Below are 15,305 nucleotides of genomic sequence, written 5' to 3' on the forward strand. Positions count from 1 at the left end.
AAGTATAGGTCTGAAAACATTGCAGTGTTTCTTAAAGAGGAGTAAAAAATGTCATCTCCTTTTTTACAGTGACTGTAGTGCTTTCCAGTTCTCATCTAGCTCTGCTTAATGATAATTTTTCTGCCTCTTCTTCCTCACATATGGAGATGTGCACAGGGTTGCCGTTGCTGGGCTGCAAATATTTGTCCCAGCAATGTTTCTGAAGTGCCAGCATGCCAACTTGTGCCACCTGGCACAGCGTACAATCCTACAAGTTGTGGGAAGTGCAGTTGCATGTTATTTTACTTCCTGGCAGATGACTCAAGTTATTTGCATAAGGCAACCATTTCTGATATATTCTGTATGTACTGCAACAAGAAGCAAGCTTGAGAATGGTCTTCTGTTCTTACAATGCAGAGGTGGTAAAAATTGAATTGTCTGCAGTAGGGAAAGGGCTTTGCACTAAGGGAAAAATAATTTTTGGATTATTCTTTTTTTTCTTTAAATTATATCTGAATTTGTTTTTATTCAGATAACCCCTAGTAAAAGTCATAATTTATTATTTACAATGCTAAGTATTTTCTGCTTGTCATTTTCTTGTTTTCATGCAGGCTAGCTAATTTATGAAAAACAAATGCATTTAGCTTTCTGCCCTGTCAACTGCTATCTAGAAATATATGAGTCAAAAACATCAACAAAACAGAACTGCAGACTACAGTGGCAAAACCATTAAAAGCTGAGGTTTTCAGCAAGAAGTCCTGAGCACTGACTTTTCAGGGATGTTGTATCTGCTGCCAGAAACTATGTCCTGACTGTACAGCTAGGGAAAAGGAGCTCTTTTTCAAAATGAGAAGGGAAAAAAAAAATCTATCTTCCTTCCTCCTATTAGAATTTTTCACTTAAGACCAACAAATCCAATTTTGCAGAAAGTCTTCCTGCCTTGACTTTACTAATTAAAATTTTGCAACCTCTCATTGCTGTATCTGAGACTAGAATTCATAAGCAATCTTTTAAATTTCAGAGTTAAAAAAAAAAAAGCCAAAAACACAATACCTGTATGAATACAGGCATTGAGTACAGTTACCTCCTTGAGGTTTACCTTAAAGGAGTGATAGGTCCTTAATGGAATTTAGGAGAAATACTCTGAAATGCATCTTTTGGTTTACCAGATTTACCAGCTGGGTATTGGGGCCTCTGAAGAATTTTGTTTTGCCTTAAATTTAATTCCTTAACACTCATCAGTGAGATTATAGTGTTTATATTGGTGACTGCTTTTTGGAGATGTTATACCAAGTTGTACAGCTCATAGCATTACTTGGGGGTTTCCAAGTATCAGTAATTTTGAAAGGATTTGGTTGTATTAGGTCTTCTCAATGGGTGAAATACTTGGAAGAGTGAATTAATAAAAGGAGAATTTAAGGAATGAATGTTTTTTGCTGGGCACTCTATTTACAGTGATGAGCAAACCAATTCATTTTCCTAATAAGGCTGTGCTGGAAGTTGAATGTTGGAATTACATTAAATGTCACAAAAGTATTCACTGGAGAGAAACAGCTTGTAGGATGTTGGGAAAGTAAATTTGAACATGTTTTTCTGGTTGAAATGAACTGTTTATGCAGACTAAGTATAGCCCTTTTATTGAAAGAACAAACAACTTTGATGGAGAAGTGCAAAAATGTTGTGCACTTTCGTTTTCAGTATCCCAGCTGTCACTAACTGATGAATGTTGCCTGTATTTCCATTGTCTAAAATAATTTGTAAGAAGCTTAACAATGCAGCCTGGAACTCAATCCAGCCATTAGCAAAAGTCTTTTGTGTGCACTGTTTATAATAAGCATTTATTACTGAGCTTTTGTATCTGTTTTGTTTGTACATAACCAGAATTTTACATAAACTAATGTACTGAATTGCCATCTTTAAGTCATTCAGAAAATACCTTGCTGTTCTTCTTTTCTAATGAGTATTAACAAGACAAGAATGTCATCTTATTCTGGAGGCCGCATCGTCAGGTATTAATACACTCTGCTTAATCAAAATAGCATGAAATCTTAAATTGCTAGGTGGAAAGCTAGGTGTTAACAGCTAAGAAAATGATCAAGAATCTGCAGTTAAAATGTTTCATCTTACTCTGCAGATTTCTTAATATCTATCTTTATTTCCGAGGACAGCAGTCAAGATGTAAGCCCTGAAGCAGGTAGCTTCTTAAATGTGTTGGACATGTTTTGCTCCTCAGTTTGAACTGTGCATTTCCTTTTGTACTGTCTTGTCTAACCACTGTACATTTTTCACATTCAGATCCTGGTGGCTCAGTTTGCTGGATGAGCATTTTCTTTATGCGGTATTGGATAAATCAAAGATTTTAGTCTGGCTATGGTCTGAATTTGACATGGCCAAGTTAAACTGTTTGAAGTATGTCTGGGACACAGACTTATGTCCTTGTTTCAAGTATGTTTGGGGGAATTAAAGTTGTTGTGCTGTCTGCTGTCTGACTCCAGTAATAAAAGAACATTGGGAACAGTGTAGTTAACAAGCCTTTTTTTTTTTTAAATGCATTTTTTTCTTCTTGGTGGATGAATTTTGAAGAATAGAAGCAGGGATTGAAATTTTGCTAAATGCTATGGTGAATTCAGAGCAAACTTTTGCTGCAAACTGGAATTTAATTATTTTTAAAACAATCAAGAAAAAGATGCATTTCTCTTATAGATTGGAACTGCAGAATTGAGCATTAGCAAGGAGAAACTTTTCTTCTCAACTCTGAAATAAGGAGTTAATCTGAGTAATGAATATCTTACTACTCCTAACTGTTAGGTTAGTTTAATCCATCTTTTAAAAGTTCCAAGTTTATTAACAAATGCATACCTAAAACATGGAACGAGATGCATATTTCCTTCTAACTCTAGTCTTTAAAAAGAAAAGGCTTCCATATGTGTTGTTACATTTATGTTGCTTTTGTTGCTGCAAATTGACAACTCTGCAATTAGGAGTGATTAATGATGCACCCTGGTGCTTTGGAGGGCTGGAGGCCAGAATTCTCATAGGCTGGAAACTCTGTGGGAAACAGGAGAACAGACCTCTTCTTCAGAGTGGGGAAATCCCTCTCTCCGAGAATTATTGTTGATGTGGACATAATGTGTGTCAGCTGTGATGCACAAATAATGAAGGCAAAGTGCAGAAGATGATCTTCTTGCACTCTAATAGTTATGCTTTTTTTTTTCCTTGCTTGTTATTTTTTTCCTGCTTGTTATTGTTTTATCGCTTTTTCAGTTTGTTTGCCAATGTAGCAAATGTGAATTATATGCATCTCCTTTTTTTATAAGTGAGTTCCTGAACCTGAATGGCCAAAAGGTTGTTGTTGAAATTGGATGAGCTCTGAGGACTAAATGGCTTAGAGGGAAGGAGTAAACATTTAAAACAGTTATTAAAAAAGAAAAAAGACATTTGTTAAGAGTTGAGAAGGCTTCACTTAAGCAGACTGGGCATGCCTACTTCAAATCTGCCTTATGCTATAGAGGTGTTTAATGAAAATGTATTCTCTGCTGATCTCAAAATAAACAAACCTTTTTTTTTGCCTCAGCAGCAAAGTATCTTTCAGAAATGTTAATCCAGCTTCAGTTCTGCAAACACCTGCTTAGAAGGTTCTTAGGAAGTCAAAGTTGTGTGATTTTTAGGCAGGATATGGTAGCTCTTCTTCAGTCATTCAAGGATCCAGTTTTTCTGAGCAGCTATCAAATATGGCCGGAAATATTTTGAAATGTGTCAGGAAGCCGCTTTTCTACCAAAACATCAAGAGAAAGCTGAAGTATATCAGCAGTGATGTTGTCAGACAAAATGTCAGTGGGTTGAACTTTTTCTTGATTTGATTGCCTTTGAGAAATTGTAGAGTATTAGTGTATTTTTGCACACATGTACTTGCAAATCTAAAAAAGATAAATCAAATGAGATTCTTTTACTGTCCTATGTTACCAGTTTAGAACTTGTCATTTCTTTATCTTCATTCTTTCCGTTACAATATTTCCTTTGCTTCCTACCACCCAGTGTTAGTTTCAATGCACTCCTTGTTTGGAAGGCTTTTTTTTTTTTTTTTTTTTTTTTGCTATCTGCTGTGGAATTCAAGTGACATTAACCTCATCTTTGAAAACTGAATACTGTGCCAAAAGTGGCACCCTGTATTTTTTAATTTAAGTCATTCAGAAGGATTGTTGTTGTTTTAAAAAGAAGCTTTCCGTTTTAAGCCTAGATAAGGGTTATGCACTTGAGAATGCAACTTATCTGACCAGAACATTTGAGTTACACGATATATCTTCTAATGAAAGGAAGGAAAACAACAAGCAAATTTCAGCTAATGTCTCCTTTCTGGTGATATGATGTTATGAATTTCTAAGTGAAATAGTACTTGGTGATGCACGCCAGAGTTCCTAATTTTGTGTCTGGATTAGTTCATCCAGTTTGTTTTTCCTTCTGCCCTATATTTACCAGATATATAACTTGAATACTTCTTGTTTCTCTTAAAGGAAACAAAATGGTACAATTTTGGTCCATGGGCAGATGTGGTGAGTTGGGAAAGGGAAATACTTAAACATTGAAGCCTTTGTTTTTGTAATTATGTGTACATTATTTTTTCTTTCAGAGTGGCTTCTGCAACAAAACCTGATCTTATTCATGTACCAAAGGTATGTTCATCATCACAACCAAGAAATGTAGCATGTAGCACTAACTGTTATCCTTCTATTAAATAGTACAGCATGCTTTATTTCCACATCTTTTTTCTCTCCAAAAAGAATTGAGAAACCTGGCAAATGAGCATCCATTAAAAAAAAAAAAAAAAGTTATCTTCCAGCTTTTAGAACTTTTTTGAAAGATAATGCTGAATTTTTGTCGATATCCTCAAGGGAAAAACTCTTTTATTTTCATCTGCCATTGCTCTAAAGGCAATGACTTTATAGAAAGAGGGAAAAAAAGAACAAACTGTTGATCTCTTGCATCCCTGACCCTGGGATAACCACAGTTTTCTTTTCCCACATGGCTGTAGTATATCAGGTGTTATCAGTCTTATATTTTTCTCATCTGGAAGCTATAACCCGTACTGATCTTGAGTTATGTATTTGTGACTCAACCACTCAAGTGGCACCTGGTCCTCGAGTCTCAAGTAAGGACAGGAGTGGGTCTGAAGTTTGGCTGGAGAAACTTTTGTCCCTGTAGTCAGTGGAGTGCAACTAGAAAAGCTGACATGGTTCCGAAGTACTGGCCTCTGGCAAATGAGCTTCGGAGCTCGGTTCTTCCCTTCAGGCCCCTATCAACAGATCAATGTATACCGTGTGTTCATACGCACGCACATGATCCTAGCTTATGAGGAATGTGCGTTTCTCAAACTGGATTTGGAAGTGGAATATGGATTTCTAAAAACACTAATATTTTCCACATGAATTATCCATTGGGTTTTGCAGTGGAGCAGTGCTTAAGTTTGTCTTGAATTTGATTTGTGTAGTGTCTGTTTTGGATGCAATGAGAAAAGTTAGCATCGTGGTCTTTGATTTTTGACCATGCACGCACAGATCATGCCCTTTCTTAAATGCATGGCTCACTTTTTCCACAGATTTCTTGACTACACTCTCACTTGCTTCTGTGATGCTCATACCTCTTCCTTGCTTCATGCTAGGCATGTTATCTCCCTCAGCAGCACTGAAAATACCTGCTGAGGAATGTGCATGTGGTTGGTGTGGTTTTGTGTGTTTTTTTCTTTTTTTTTTTTTTATCTTGCATAGGGAGAACCTAAAGAAGTAGTTAAGCCTGTGCCTGTTGCCTCTGCTGCTGCATCCAAAGTCACTGCCATGGCCAGTGTGGCTTACAATAAGACCCCGAGGCCATTCGGAGCTGTGACCTCCTCAAAAGTCACCTCCATCCCGTCACCGTCCTCTGCCTTCACCCCAGCCCAGGCGGCACCCATGCTCCCCACCCCGGCCCCATTTGCTGCACCAGGACTGCATGTTAATGCCAAGCCTAATGCTGATGGGCGGCCGCCCACGCCGAGCACTGCTAAACCTGCCGTTAATGTCCCACGGCAGCCTGCCACGCACAATGCCGCCCCAGGCGGCCATGTCGGCGACAGCACCCAGGAGCTAGCGGAGGGGCTGCGACGAGGATTCAGAGAGAACCAGGGTGACAATAAACAGCAAAATGGGTAGGTGGGATTTTTTTTTGCTGTGAGGGTCTCTTCCTCGCAGGAAAAAAGCTGGGCTTGTTCAAGTGCCAAGTAAAACACATCTCAGGTGTGCCGTCCAATTACCAGAAGCAAATTTCTGAGGAATTGGTGTGCCTTCAGAAAGGGGTGCTTTGAAGGGCTGAGTCTGTGAGGATTTAATTGTGAAAATGTCAGTTTGTAGTGTCACATCTAAATTGCAGCAGACCACACCAAAATTTGTTGTATCGTGATGTGTTTTCAGACCGTGCAACAAGCCCAGCGTTCATTTGGACACCTGTGTCTCACTGTTTACATTGGGTCCCAGTGCAGAGGTTGAAAGCAGCAGGCACTTGGAGGTGCAGAGCCGCCTGGCAAGAAGGACTGTTGACCCTCAGCATTGATTGTGATGACTGTCTTCTTGCTTTTTGACTTTTCTTGGCTTATCTTCAATTTCAAGAACTTGAAACCTAAAATGTATTATTAGTATTTCCCATTCCTCAAAGGGAAGGTGCCCATCACATCCAATCTCCTCTCGGACTGATTATATGAGGAAATCTACAGAAAAGTAGCCATCCATATCAGCTAAAATAAAAGATCACAGTTTCAAGTAATCATCTCCTGGAAAGAAAAATTTAGGCGACTATTCCCCTAAAATTGCAGTACAAATATTTTCCATATGCATATTTATATAATGCTGCCCAGATGGATTTTATATTACTCTGTTGTCATGGTGCCTTCAAGGCCAATCTTTAACAGATGATGGAAGGAATCCATAGTGCTTAGTGATGGGACGAGAGCAGGAGATCCCAAGGACTTGCTTCTTTGGGATCACATTGCCAGACTGTCTCTGTCTTCCCAGGAATTTTATCAAATAGTATGTAAGGAGCATTCAAATGTAGTAATTGGTACTGAAAAAGCTGAACAATAGCAACAAAATTAAGTTTTCGGGAAGGAAGGAAGTGTTGGAGGTGTAAGCACTTAACAATCAGGATAGAGTGACTGAATGCACGCTGATACCTTCCTTGCCTTATATTTAGAGATGAGTGAATAATACTGACTGAGGAGTTTCACGGCTGGTAGGTTGGGAAATTCCTGTTTGCTGCCAGCCTTTCTTATCTAGTTTGGATAATCTTGAAAACATTTGCAGTGGAAAAGGGACAAAAAAAAAAATCAGCACAACTGTATTATATCTTCCCTACGACAGTGTTTTAAGTCTGTAACTCAGATTAAGTAAGAATTAAATACTAGTCTTGCAGTCCTTAAGTAGGAAACAAGTAAAGAAACATTAAAATGATTATGTTCATCTGCAGCTACCTGACTAACTTTGTTTTACTTAGTTAACTATCACTGTAGAAATGTAAGTTTGCTATGTAAAACCACAACCCCATTTAATGTGGAATTTGACGCTTATGATGTAACAGTGAGGGCTTTAGATTATTGATCAGCCTGAAATAAATTCCATTTTACTTCTTGTATACTTGCGTCTTGCTCATAGATAGCACTGCTGAGCAAATAGAATTCTTCAGACATAGCTTAATACTCAGAAGTTGGTTTTTTCCTTCCTCCCTCCTCACTTCCCACTTCCCTCAAATAATGTTTGGTATATAAACTATTTGCCTTCACTTCAGGATGGGCCAGGAAGTTTTGTTTTTCCTTGTTTACTCCTGGCATAAATGGAGAGCAATTTGTCCTTACTAGGCTTCATGCAATTAAATTTTGTTGTGACTTTCTTGCCAACTCTCACATGAAAATGTGCCTGCTGCTTTAAAAAAGGTAAGATGTTCATAGACTTCACTCAATTTAAGTTCAGGTGGGCTAAATTTTTCCTTTATAGGTTCTCTTGATGGTTTAAGTTTTGAATCTCTATGTGACTACCAGAATTTGGATTTGGAAGATCCTGTAATGTTTCAAGAAGCAAAGATTGTATTAACAAGTCAAATACCTTTTTTCCCTTGCAGATAACAACAGTGACAAAGTTAGTATCAACAGCACTGGAGTTGAATTATGGTTGTTTTTTTCTTTGTTGGAATAACCAGCATGTATTTTTGTTTTGCAAACAAAACAATATTGTATAAAACTCTTACAGAGTTTTATATTTAAAATTTTGGCAAAACAGCTTCAGCTTCCTTATAACTACTTAGTGTAATAAATGATTTGTCTGCATTGGACATGATGTGATCTTGCTTTTCACTGTGTTAAACTGCAGTATTTTTTAAAATTATTCCACAAAACATTTGTGCAGTGTTTGTGTGTATTGATAGATTCTTGATGAATCTATAGCTAATTGGTGTCAGTAACACAACCGGTGAATGATGAAATACAGTATAAAAGGGAAAATAATCTGAGGAGTATGGAATGAAAGGCCAGATGTTGAATTCATACCACAAAATTAAGAATGACATGGGATGATAGTAATGACTTATTGTGATTTTATTGGCTTGTCTTTTCTGCTCTTGCCTCGAGAATGAGTCAAGCCTCAGTCCATCTCATAGAATATTCCTTTGCCTCTGGCACCACCTCGTGCCTCAGTGGCTCATTACTAGTAGACCATTAAGCCATAAGAAAGTAAAAGGAGAGAAATCAGCAGGATATTTTAATTATTATACCGTTATCATCAAATGCAAAGGACTTAATTCTTAGTTGCTAGAATGCAGTCAATAATATTATTCTAATGATATTACAGCATGTAAATGATTACATTTCTATGTAACAATATACCTTTAATTACTGCTTCAGACTTGATTCTCACTGTTAACTGTTTTATTGCTTTACTTCACTTTCTTTGGATTTATTTTACTCCATCCTGGAAATGCTACTTTCCTTGTTCTTATAACCCTCCCTCTATAGTAATCTGGCGAGGTACATTTCCTTCACTAATGCTGTGTGTCCTTAAATTCAATCTTTTGCTGTAATTTTGAATGATAGATTTCCTATCATTCAAATGTTGTCTATTCTTTTAAGCTGAAGTATTTGTTAATGCATTCCACTGAATGGATCTAATTCTTTCCTGATGGCAATTAATAATGTACAAAATTGTCATTCACATTTTTAATCTTTACCAAAAGCACTTCGGACATTAACAATGCAGTAAGTAGTAGCAAAAAAATAGAAGTAACTTTTAAAGGATTGGGTTGTTTTTATTTTATTATTATTTTTTTTAATAGAATTATAATTTCTTAGGAGCTAGTTTTGCACAGGTCATCTCTTATAAACTTTGTAAAAAAAAAAAAAAAGGAGTACAGGCATAGGTTCTGAGAGATTAATGCTTTAAGATAACTAATATAGAATTTAGGAATATATGTAGTAGGAATCTTCTATTACCTGCTCTTAAAATAATCAACGTCGTTACATTTTCTTTAGATCAATTACTTAAAGTAAGGCTTCAGAATCCTGTATTCACCTAAGTCCACTGTCAGGGGTTGGTCATATAATAGCACATAAGTTACTGAGGAGAAACATTTCAGATAAAAATCATTACCCCATTGTCTTTTACTTTTGGAGAAGGTATCAAGACTCTGTAGCTTCCTGTTGTGCTTTAGAGCGTATTTACCTACACTTTCATCCAGCTATGATCCAGGTCCTACCAATTGCAAAAGACTTTGTGTGTGCTGGGTGGCCTTGTGCACAGTTAGTTTTTTGCCTCTTGTGAATGAAGGGAAGAGTTTGTCCAGGACTTTTAGTCCAGGACACTTGATCATAAGTGAATAGACTACTGGACTTTAATAAAACAAGCATATTCACCTGTTGTTTCAATGCCCTTTCAATACACTTTCCCCTAAAACTAATTCAGTAGAATAATTAGCTGCATTTTTTTTTGTTTCAAACTTCTTACTTTTTCTTCTTTTCTTTTTTCTCTCTTTTTCCTGTTTACACTGGGAAAACTTTTTCTTGCTGTGTTATTCTGTCATCTCCAAGGAAAATCCCACCCAAACGGTAAATGTTTAAATATGTACGTCTTGATAATACTGTCTTTTACAGTTTCAAATGTTCTAGTAATGATACAAAAGAAAATATTTTATTTGGACTAGAATAATTATCAAATTGTATTTTTGTTCAGAGAACTGAGTCTGTGTTCAGATGTGTTTGTAGAGCTCACTGCTATATTCAAACTCAGAAGTTGCCTTTAAATGCTGTGAAAAGCCACAGTTCTGCCCATGTCTTTGTAGTTACTCTAACCTAGATGATTCATGAAGAAGCTTTTAGCTCACTATTCTCTCCTCCCTTCAACACAGCCCGCCACGGAAGCACATTGTGGACACCTATACGGAGTTCTACCACACCCCTACTCACAGCGATGCCAGCAAGAAGCGGCTGATCGAAGACACTGAAGACTGGCATCCCCGGACAGGCACTACCCAGTCACGCTCTTTTCGCATCCTTGCCCAGATCACCGGCACTGATCATAGTGAGTAGCTTCATAAGGAAATAAAATTAAAGGCTGTGGGAAGATAGGTGTTTTTTAAAGCTGGTAGGGGAAATAATAAGGTGATTCAGTCACACTTACTAGTTTTCTCCTCTTGGACAATAAATCAGAGGCAGAAGACAGTTTCAGAAGACTATAGTAGGAAGTAGTTTTTATAGAACTCTTCAAATTCCCAGGTAACTTAAAATATATGCATTAGTAGACATTATTTCTTACTGATTTGAGTATCGGTACACTCTAGATAGATTTTAAAGTTACCATTTCTACTCCTAGAATATGTATTTGCCATTTCTTTCCCCTTCTGCACAACCAAAATGGCACTGCTTCTGTTCAAATGCAGTACTTCAGAAAGTACAAAGAAAAACTAAAGCTTTTTTCAGGCGTTTAGAAAATCTTTGACGATTATATGAAGGTATGCAATCCATAATGATTTAATGACTCAGAAGCACAATTCCATAGCTCCTCAGTTTATTCCCAGGGCATGTTTTCATCCTCTACTTATGATATAATAATATGTCTATATTTATTGTAGATTGAAACTGAAAATGCAGAGAAGATCTTTCCCAGTCATATAATTTTATGGTGGATCTTGAATTTCACTTTATGCTCTTGGTTGTGGTTTATTGGATGATATCTGTAAAACTATATAAAAGTTATCAGAAATTGTGTCAGAATGTTTGATGTCCGTCATGTTCAGACAGACAGCTAATGGGAAGGTTGATAATTTCATGTTTTTTCTGCTTTTTACATCTAGTGCTATGATAAGTGAATATTTTAATAATAATAAAATAAAGGCAGTGAGTAAAGTGGACTCCCTCCCTGGGGACAGATTTGATTAAATCAGCTATCAGTTCTCTGGCAGAATTACTCCAGAGACCAATGAGAATATCTCACTGAATAAGGATTAGTGTCTTTGTGTGATACGCCATTCTGAATTCAGATAGTTAATAGTTTGTTTGGTAGTCCTGTGTTATACTAGTCTAGTATTGCATCATTATCTTTCTTTGAATTCTCTCCCTGTCAGAATGAGAACTCAATATCAAATAATACATCTGTGTTCTGATCAAGTATTGATAAATAATCGCTTTACTAAATATTACCAAAGTGTGATTGCAACTATATTCGCCAAACTTAAAAACAGGCTGAGATTTTATGTTATTCTGCCTGCAGCCCTCTAGCACCTTGATGAGTTATAGCCTTACAGACAGGTGCTTGAATGATCACCCCGTTCAAACCCTCTGGATGTTTGTCCAAAAGAATTGCCTCCAAAATTCCACTCTCTTCTCAACTCCCTTTCTCTCTACTTTCTCAATGCCAACATGGACAGCGGGCCAAGAGACATGACAGAGACCAGCAGAACCATCTTACAGTAATTGTGCTGGCAAAGGGGCTCTTCAAGTTTATAGACATATCTCATTTCCCATAGGGCACATTTAGAATCGAGGAATCTAAATACGACTTGTAATTTCCTGTTGGGGTGAATAGTTCGGCACAGGGAAGAATCTTGGTGTTTGGCAGTGCTGTTTTGTATCTTAGGAAGTCAAAATTTTCTGTTTTCTTGCAGTGAAAGAACCAGAACATGAAGGTTCAAAGAAGTCTAAGTGAGTCAATGTTTTTCATTATTACTTTAATACTTTGCATGTCTTATTACATAACTGATAATGTTACTTTTGCATTTGTGTGAAGTTTGAGTGTTTTTAAAATATTGCTGCTTTTGCCTTATAATTCAGCATGTAAAAATCAAGAATCTTTTTGTGTAGACCAACCTTTTAAAATCCCTGTTTGTACAGTCCAGTATTAATATTTGTGCAGGAGTTTGAGCTTTTCAAAAAAATTGGACTGTTTTGCTTTTCTGTGCAAGGTCAGCTTGTCAACATGTTTTCTTTTTCTAAATCTAACCAGGCATTTTTGATTTGCAAGTGTGTATTGGGTTTCAAGATGTAGCTGGAAAATATGGGCTATTCTAGACTGAATGAGGGTCAGCTGTCTCCTTGGTTTGGGATAAGTGTTGTTTGATATGAGGACGATGTAGTGGCTAAATCTTACTGTTTGTGCAGTTGGGAGTCTTCCTATTGGCATTATCTAACACTGGAAACAACAGTTTGAAGGACAGGAAGGAGATGTATGGATATAAGTAGTGCATGGAGATTGCATGCCCACTTGTGCAACTGCTTGAGACAAACTTTCTTTCTTTCTTTCTTTCCTTTTTCTTATTTTTCTTCTGTCACTTCTTTCCACAGGGAAAAGCTCCCCATCCACGTCTTTAGCCCCAAATATACAAAATTACGTGACTGGCACCATGAAGTCTCAGCACGTGTTCTTAATGTCCAGTGATTTTACCCAAGTTGCAAAAGCAAAATACAAATACTTCCTTTCTTCTTTTCCATCTGCTTTGCAAAAATAAAATAGAAAATGTATTTCATTAGCCTCACTAAGAGAGAAATTCTAGCCTTTTCTATACTTTTCTAACACTTTCCTACTGATGTGTAAAAACTGAGATGAAAATGTTTTTGTGCTAGACACTAGTTAACAAAAAAAAAAACAAACACGTACTTATCACAGAACAACTTGGGTTTCCCAGTGAGGGAGAGAAGATGGCTGTTGCAGTTCTTTTTGCCTCAAAAGAGTCATTTGCATTGCTAAGTTTGAGTTACTGTAGGTTGTTAGCAGAAAACAGTGAACGAGAGAATATGAAATGGTACCACTTTGATTTAGTGGTAGGGGAAGAGGAAGAAGAGGGCTGAATGCATTTACTTCAGACTGTGGTACTTAACAGGATAATTGTCTTGGATTTCATTAGATTTTCAGCAAGTCAAATTTAGAGCGGTTGTAAATGTTTTACAAGTAGAACAAGAAGATAAACTGCTTTTAATCGAATGAAAGTAGTAATAATAATAAAAAATTGCCAGTTGCCAATCCAAGTGCAAGATAAATATAAAGATTCTGCAGCTTGTAGTGAACTGTTCATATTTTAGAAAAGCTAGAAGAAAACAAGCAGAATGTTGCTGTGTACCTTACCTGTAAGAGCTTCAACACATAGCTTCTAACAAGAGCAAGACAAGACGGTAGTATTTATTTATTTCAGAGTGAAGCTCTTAGGATTTCTAGTGTTTATAAAAGCTTCATGGCTCTGTGGTTCTCCTGTAAAATAATGTATTATAGTAGCTACACTTCATTAATTTATGCTTTCTGAAGCTTGAAGAGTATTTTAATAAAAGTTGCTTTTAACGTAGTGATGTCTCTTTTCTTTTGAGTCTCTTGGACTCCTTGAGTAGTCTCTTCATGCAAAGAGCTGTAAATTCATTATACCTTCACAGACGGTAGCAAGAGGAACAATCACATCCATGCTAGTATGCCTAGAACCTCTCTGAACTCTATGAAAGTATCAAAGTAACAGTTTATAATCATGTTTGAAATGTGTTACTTTTTTTGTGTTTTCAAAACTGACAGAAGATTTCAGTATCAGATTTACAGAAACTGATAAAATGATTGACCTTTTGTGTGATTGCAGAAGTAAGAATTCAATTAAGAAAAATTCACCATCACCTGTTGCTACATTTTTTGAATCACAGAAGTTTCAATCCTCATATGGGAACTGTGAGGCACATATGCAAACCCAATTGCTCATAAATGTTTCATGAGAATCGTTGCAATTGGCTTGTAGTTTCTGAAGCTTATCTAAAAGTTGTTCTTATGAAATTGGTCTTGGAAACAGATTGATGTTCACAGAAAGCATGTAGAAATGGGTGGTGGGATTTGGGGGGATTTTTTTGTTTGTTTGGTTTTGTTTTTATTGCACAAGTTGGAAAATTGAAAGGGATTGACACCTTTAATGAAGTTATTTTGTGCCTATATTTCCTTTCCAGGTGGTTTATACTGATACACAGTATAGTATCTTACTGTATTTGTCACTTTATCTTTAGGGAAAAAAAAACAGAGAATGGAGAGCTCAGGTAACAGCCAAGTCTCTAATGCTAACAATCGATCACTGATATGGATGCATAACACTGCACAGCATAGAGTACAATTATATTTACACCAGTAATGACAGACTAAGACATCTCACTTATTACACACCTTTTGGTTTAACTCCTTAAGGACGAATGGGGAAAGTACTTCAATAATTTCACCGAAGGCTGTTTTGATGAGAAGTGCCAATCAGTTTGTCTTTTCTCTACCACATAACTCAGTTTTCCAAGTACTATGTTACTAAAACTAAATGTTACTGAAGAGCACATACACTACCATGTAATCAGTTAACAGAATACTGTGTATTGAGTTAGGAATGTGAAACTGTGTGTAAAAATTATTATGCTTGGTTTAAAAAATTTCTTACGAATGAAAAAGAAAACAGGAGTTTCTGAGGCTATCAGTACAACGAAAACCACGAGAGATTATCACTTAGATTCTCTGTGAAGTATTCTTCATAAGGATAGAATGGTTTTGGCCTTTGAGTATTTCTATGTTTGGAAGATGTTCCTGAATGAGAGTTAATGAGCTTTCCTTCTTTTGAAGGATGAGTTACTTTAGTTAGACACAAGTGAAAAAGCCTTTCTAGATAATCCAAAGCATAGAAGTCTCTATTTAATTAAAAGTAAACGTAGGCAATCACAGTCTGTCTATTTTGAGTATGAGTATAGTTTGAGGAAGGCTACTTAAAGTTATATATTATTATGAATTCATAGTAACAAAAAACTAGTTCCCAAAAATGTAATATGAACATGT

General features: G+C 36.5%; 1 protein-coding gene across 18 annotated transcripts in view; it reads left to right on the forward strand.

The window, feature by feature from the left end:
• PDLIM5 (PDZ and LIM domain 5) overlaps positions 1–15,305 on the forward strand; it is a 114,270-nt gene that overhangs the window by 56,366 nt on the left and 42,599 nt on the right. For 7 of the 18 annotated variants that reach the window (XM_085222908.1, XM_085222914.1, XM_085222913.1 and 4 more), the window contains exons 4-9: positions 4,607–4,649; positions 5,742–6,157; positions 10,073–10,090; positions 10,390–10,562; positions 12,145–12,181; positions 14,504–14,533. In XM_085222908.1, coding sequence (XP_085079034.1) covers positions 4,607–4,649; positions 5,742–6,157; positions 10,073–10,090; positions 10,390–10,562; positions 12,145–12,181; positions 14,504–14,533 — 717 coding nt within the window. Of the gene's footprint in view, positions 1–4,606; positions 4,650–5,741; positions 6,158–8,115; positions 8,133–10,072; positions 10,091–10,389; positions 10,563–12,144; positions 12,182–12,820; positions 13,813–14,503; positions 14,534–15,305 lie in introns of those variants that run through there. The other 11 variants (XM_085222915.1, XM_085222916.1, XM_085222919.1 and 8 more) reach the window with 11 other exon arrangements.

The sequence above is a fragment of the Meleagris gallopavo genome, chromosome 4, assembly GCF_905368555.1.
Source record: "Meleagris gallopavo chromosome 4, MGAL_WU_HG_1.1, whole genome shotgun sequence".
In the NCBI taxonomy this organism is placed as follows: Eukaryota; Metazoa; Chordata; class Aves; order Galliformes; family Phasianidae; genus Meleagris; species Meleagris gallopavo.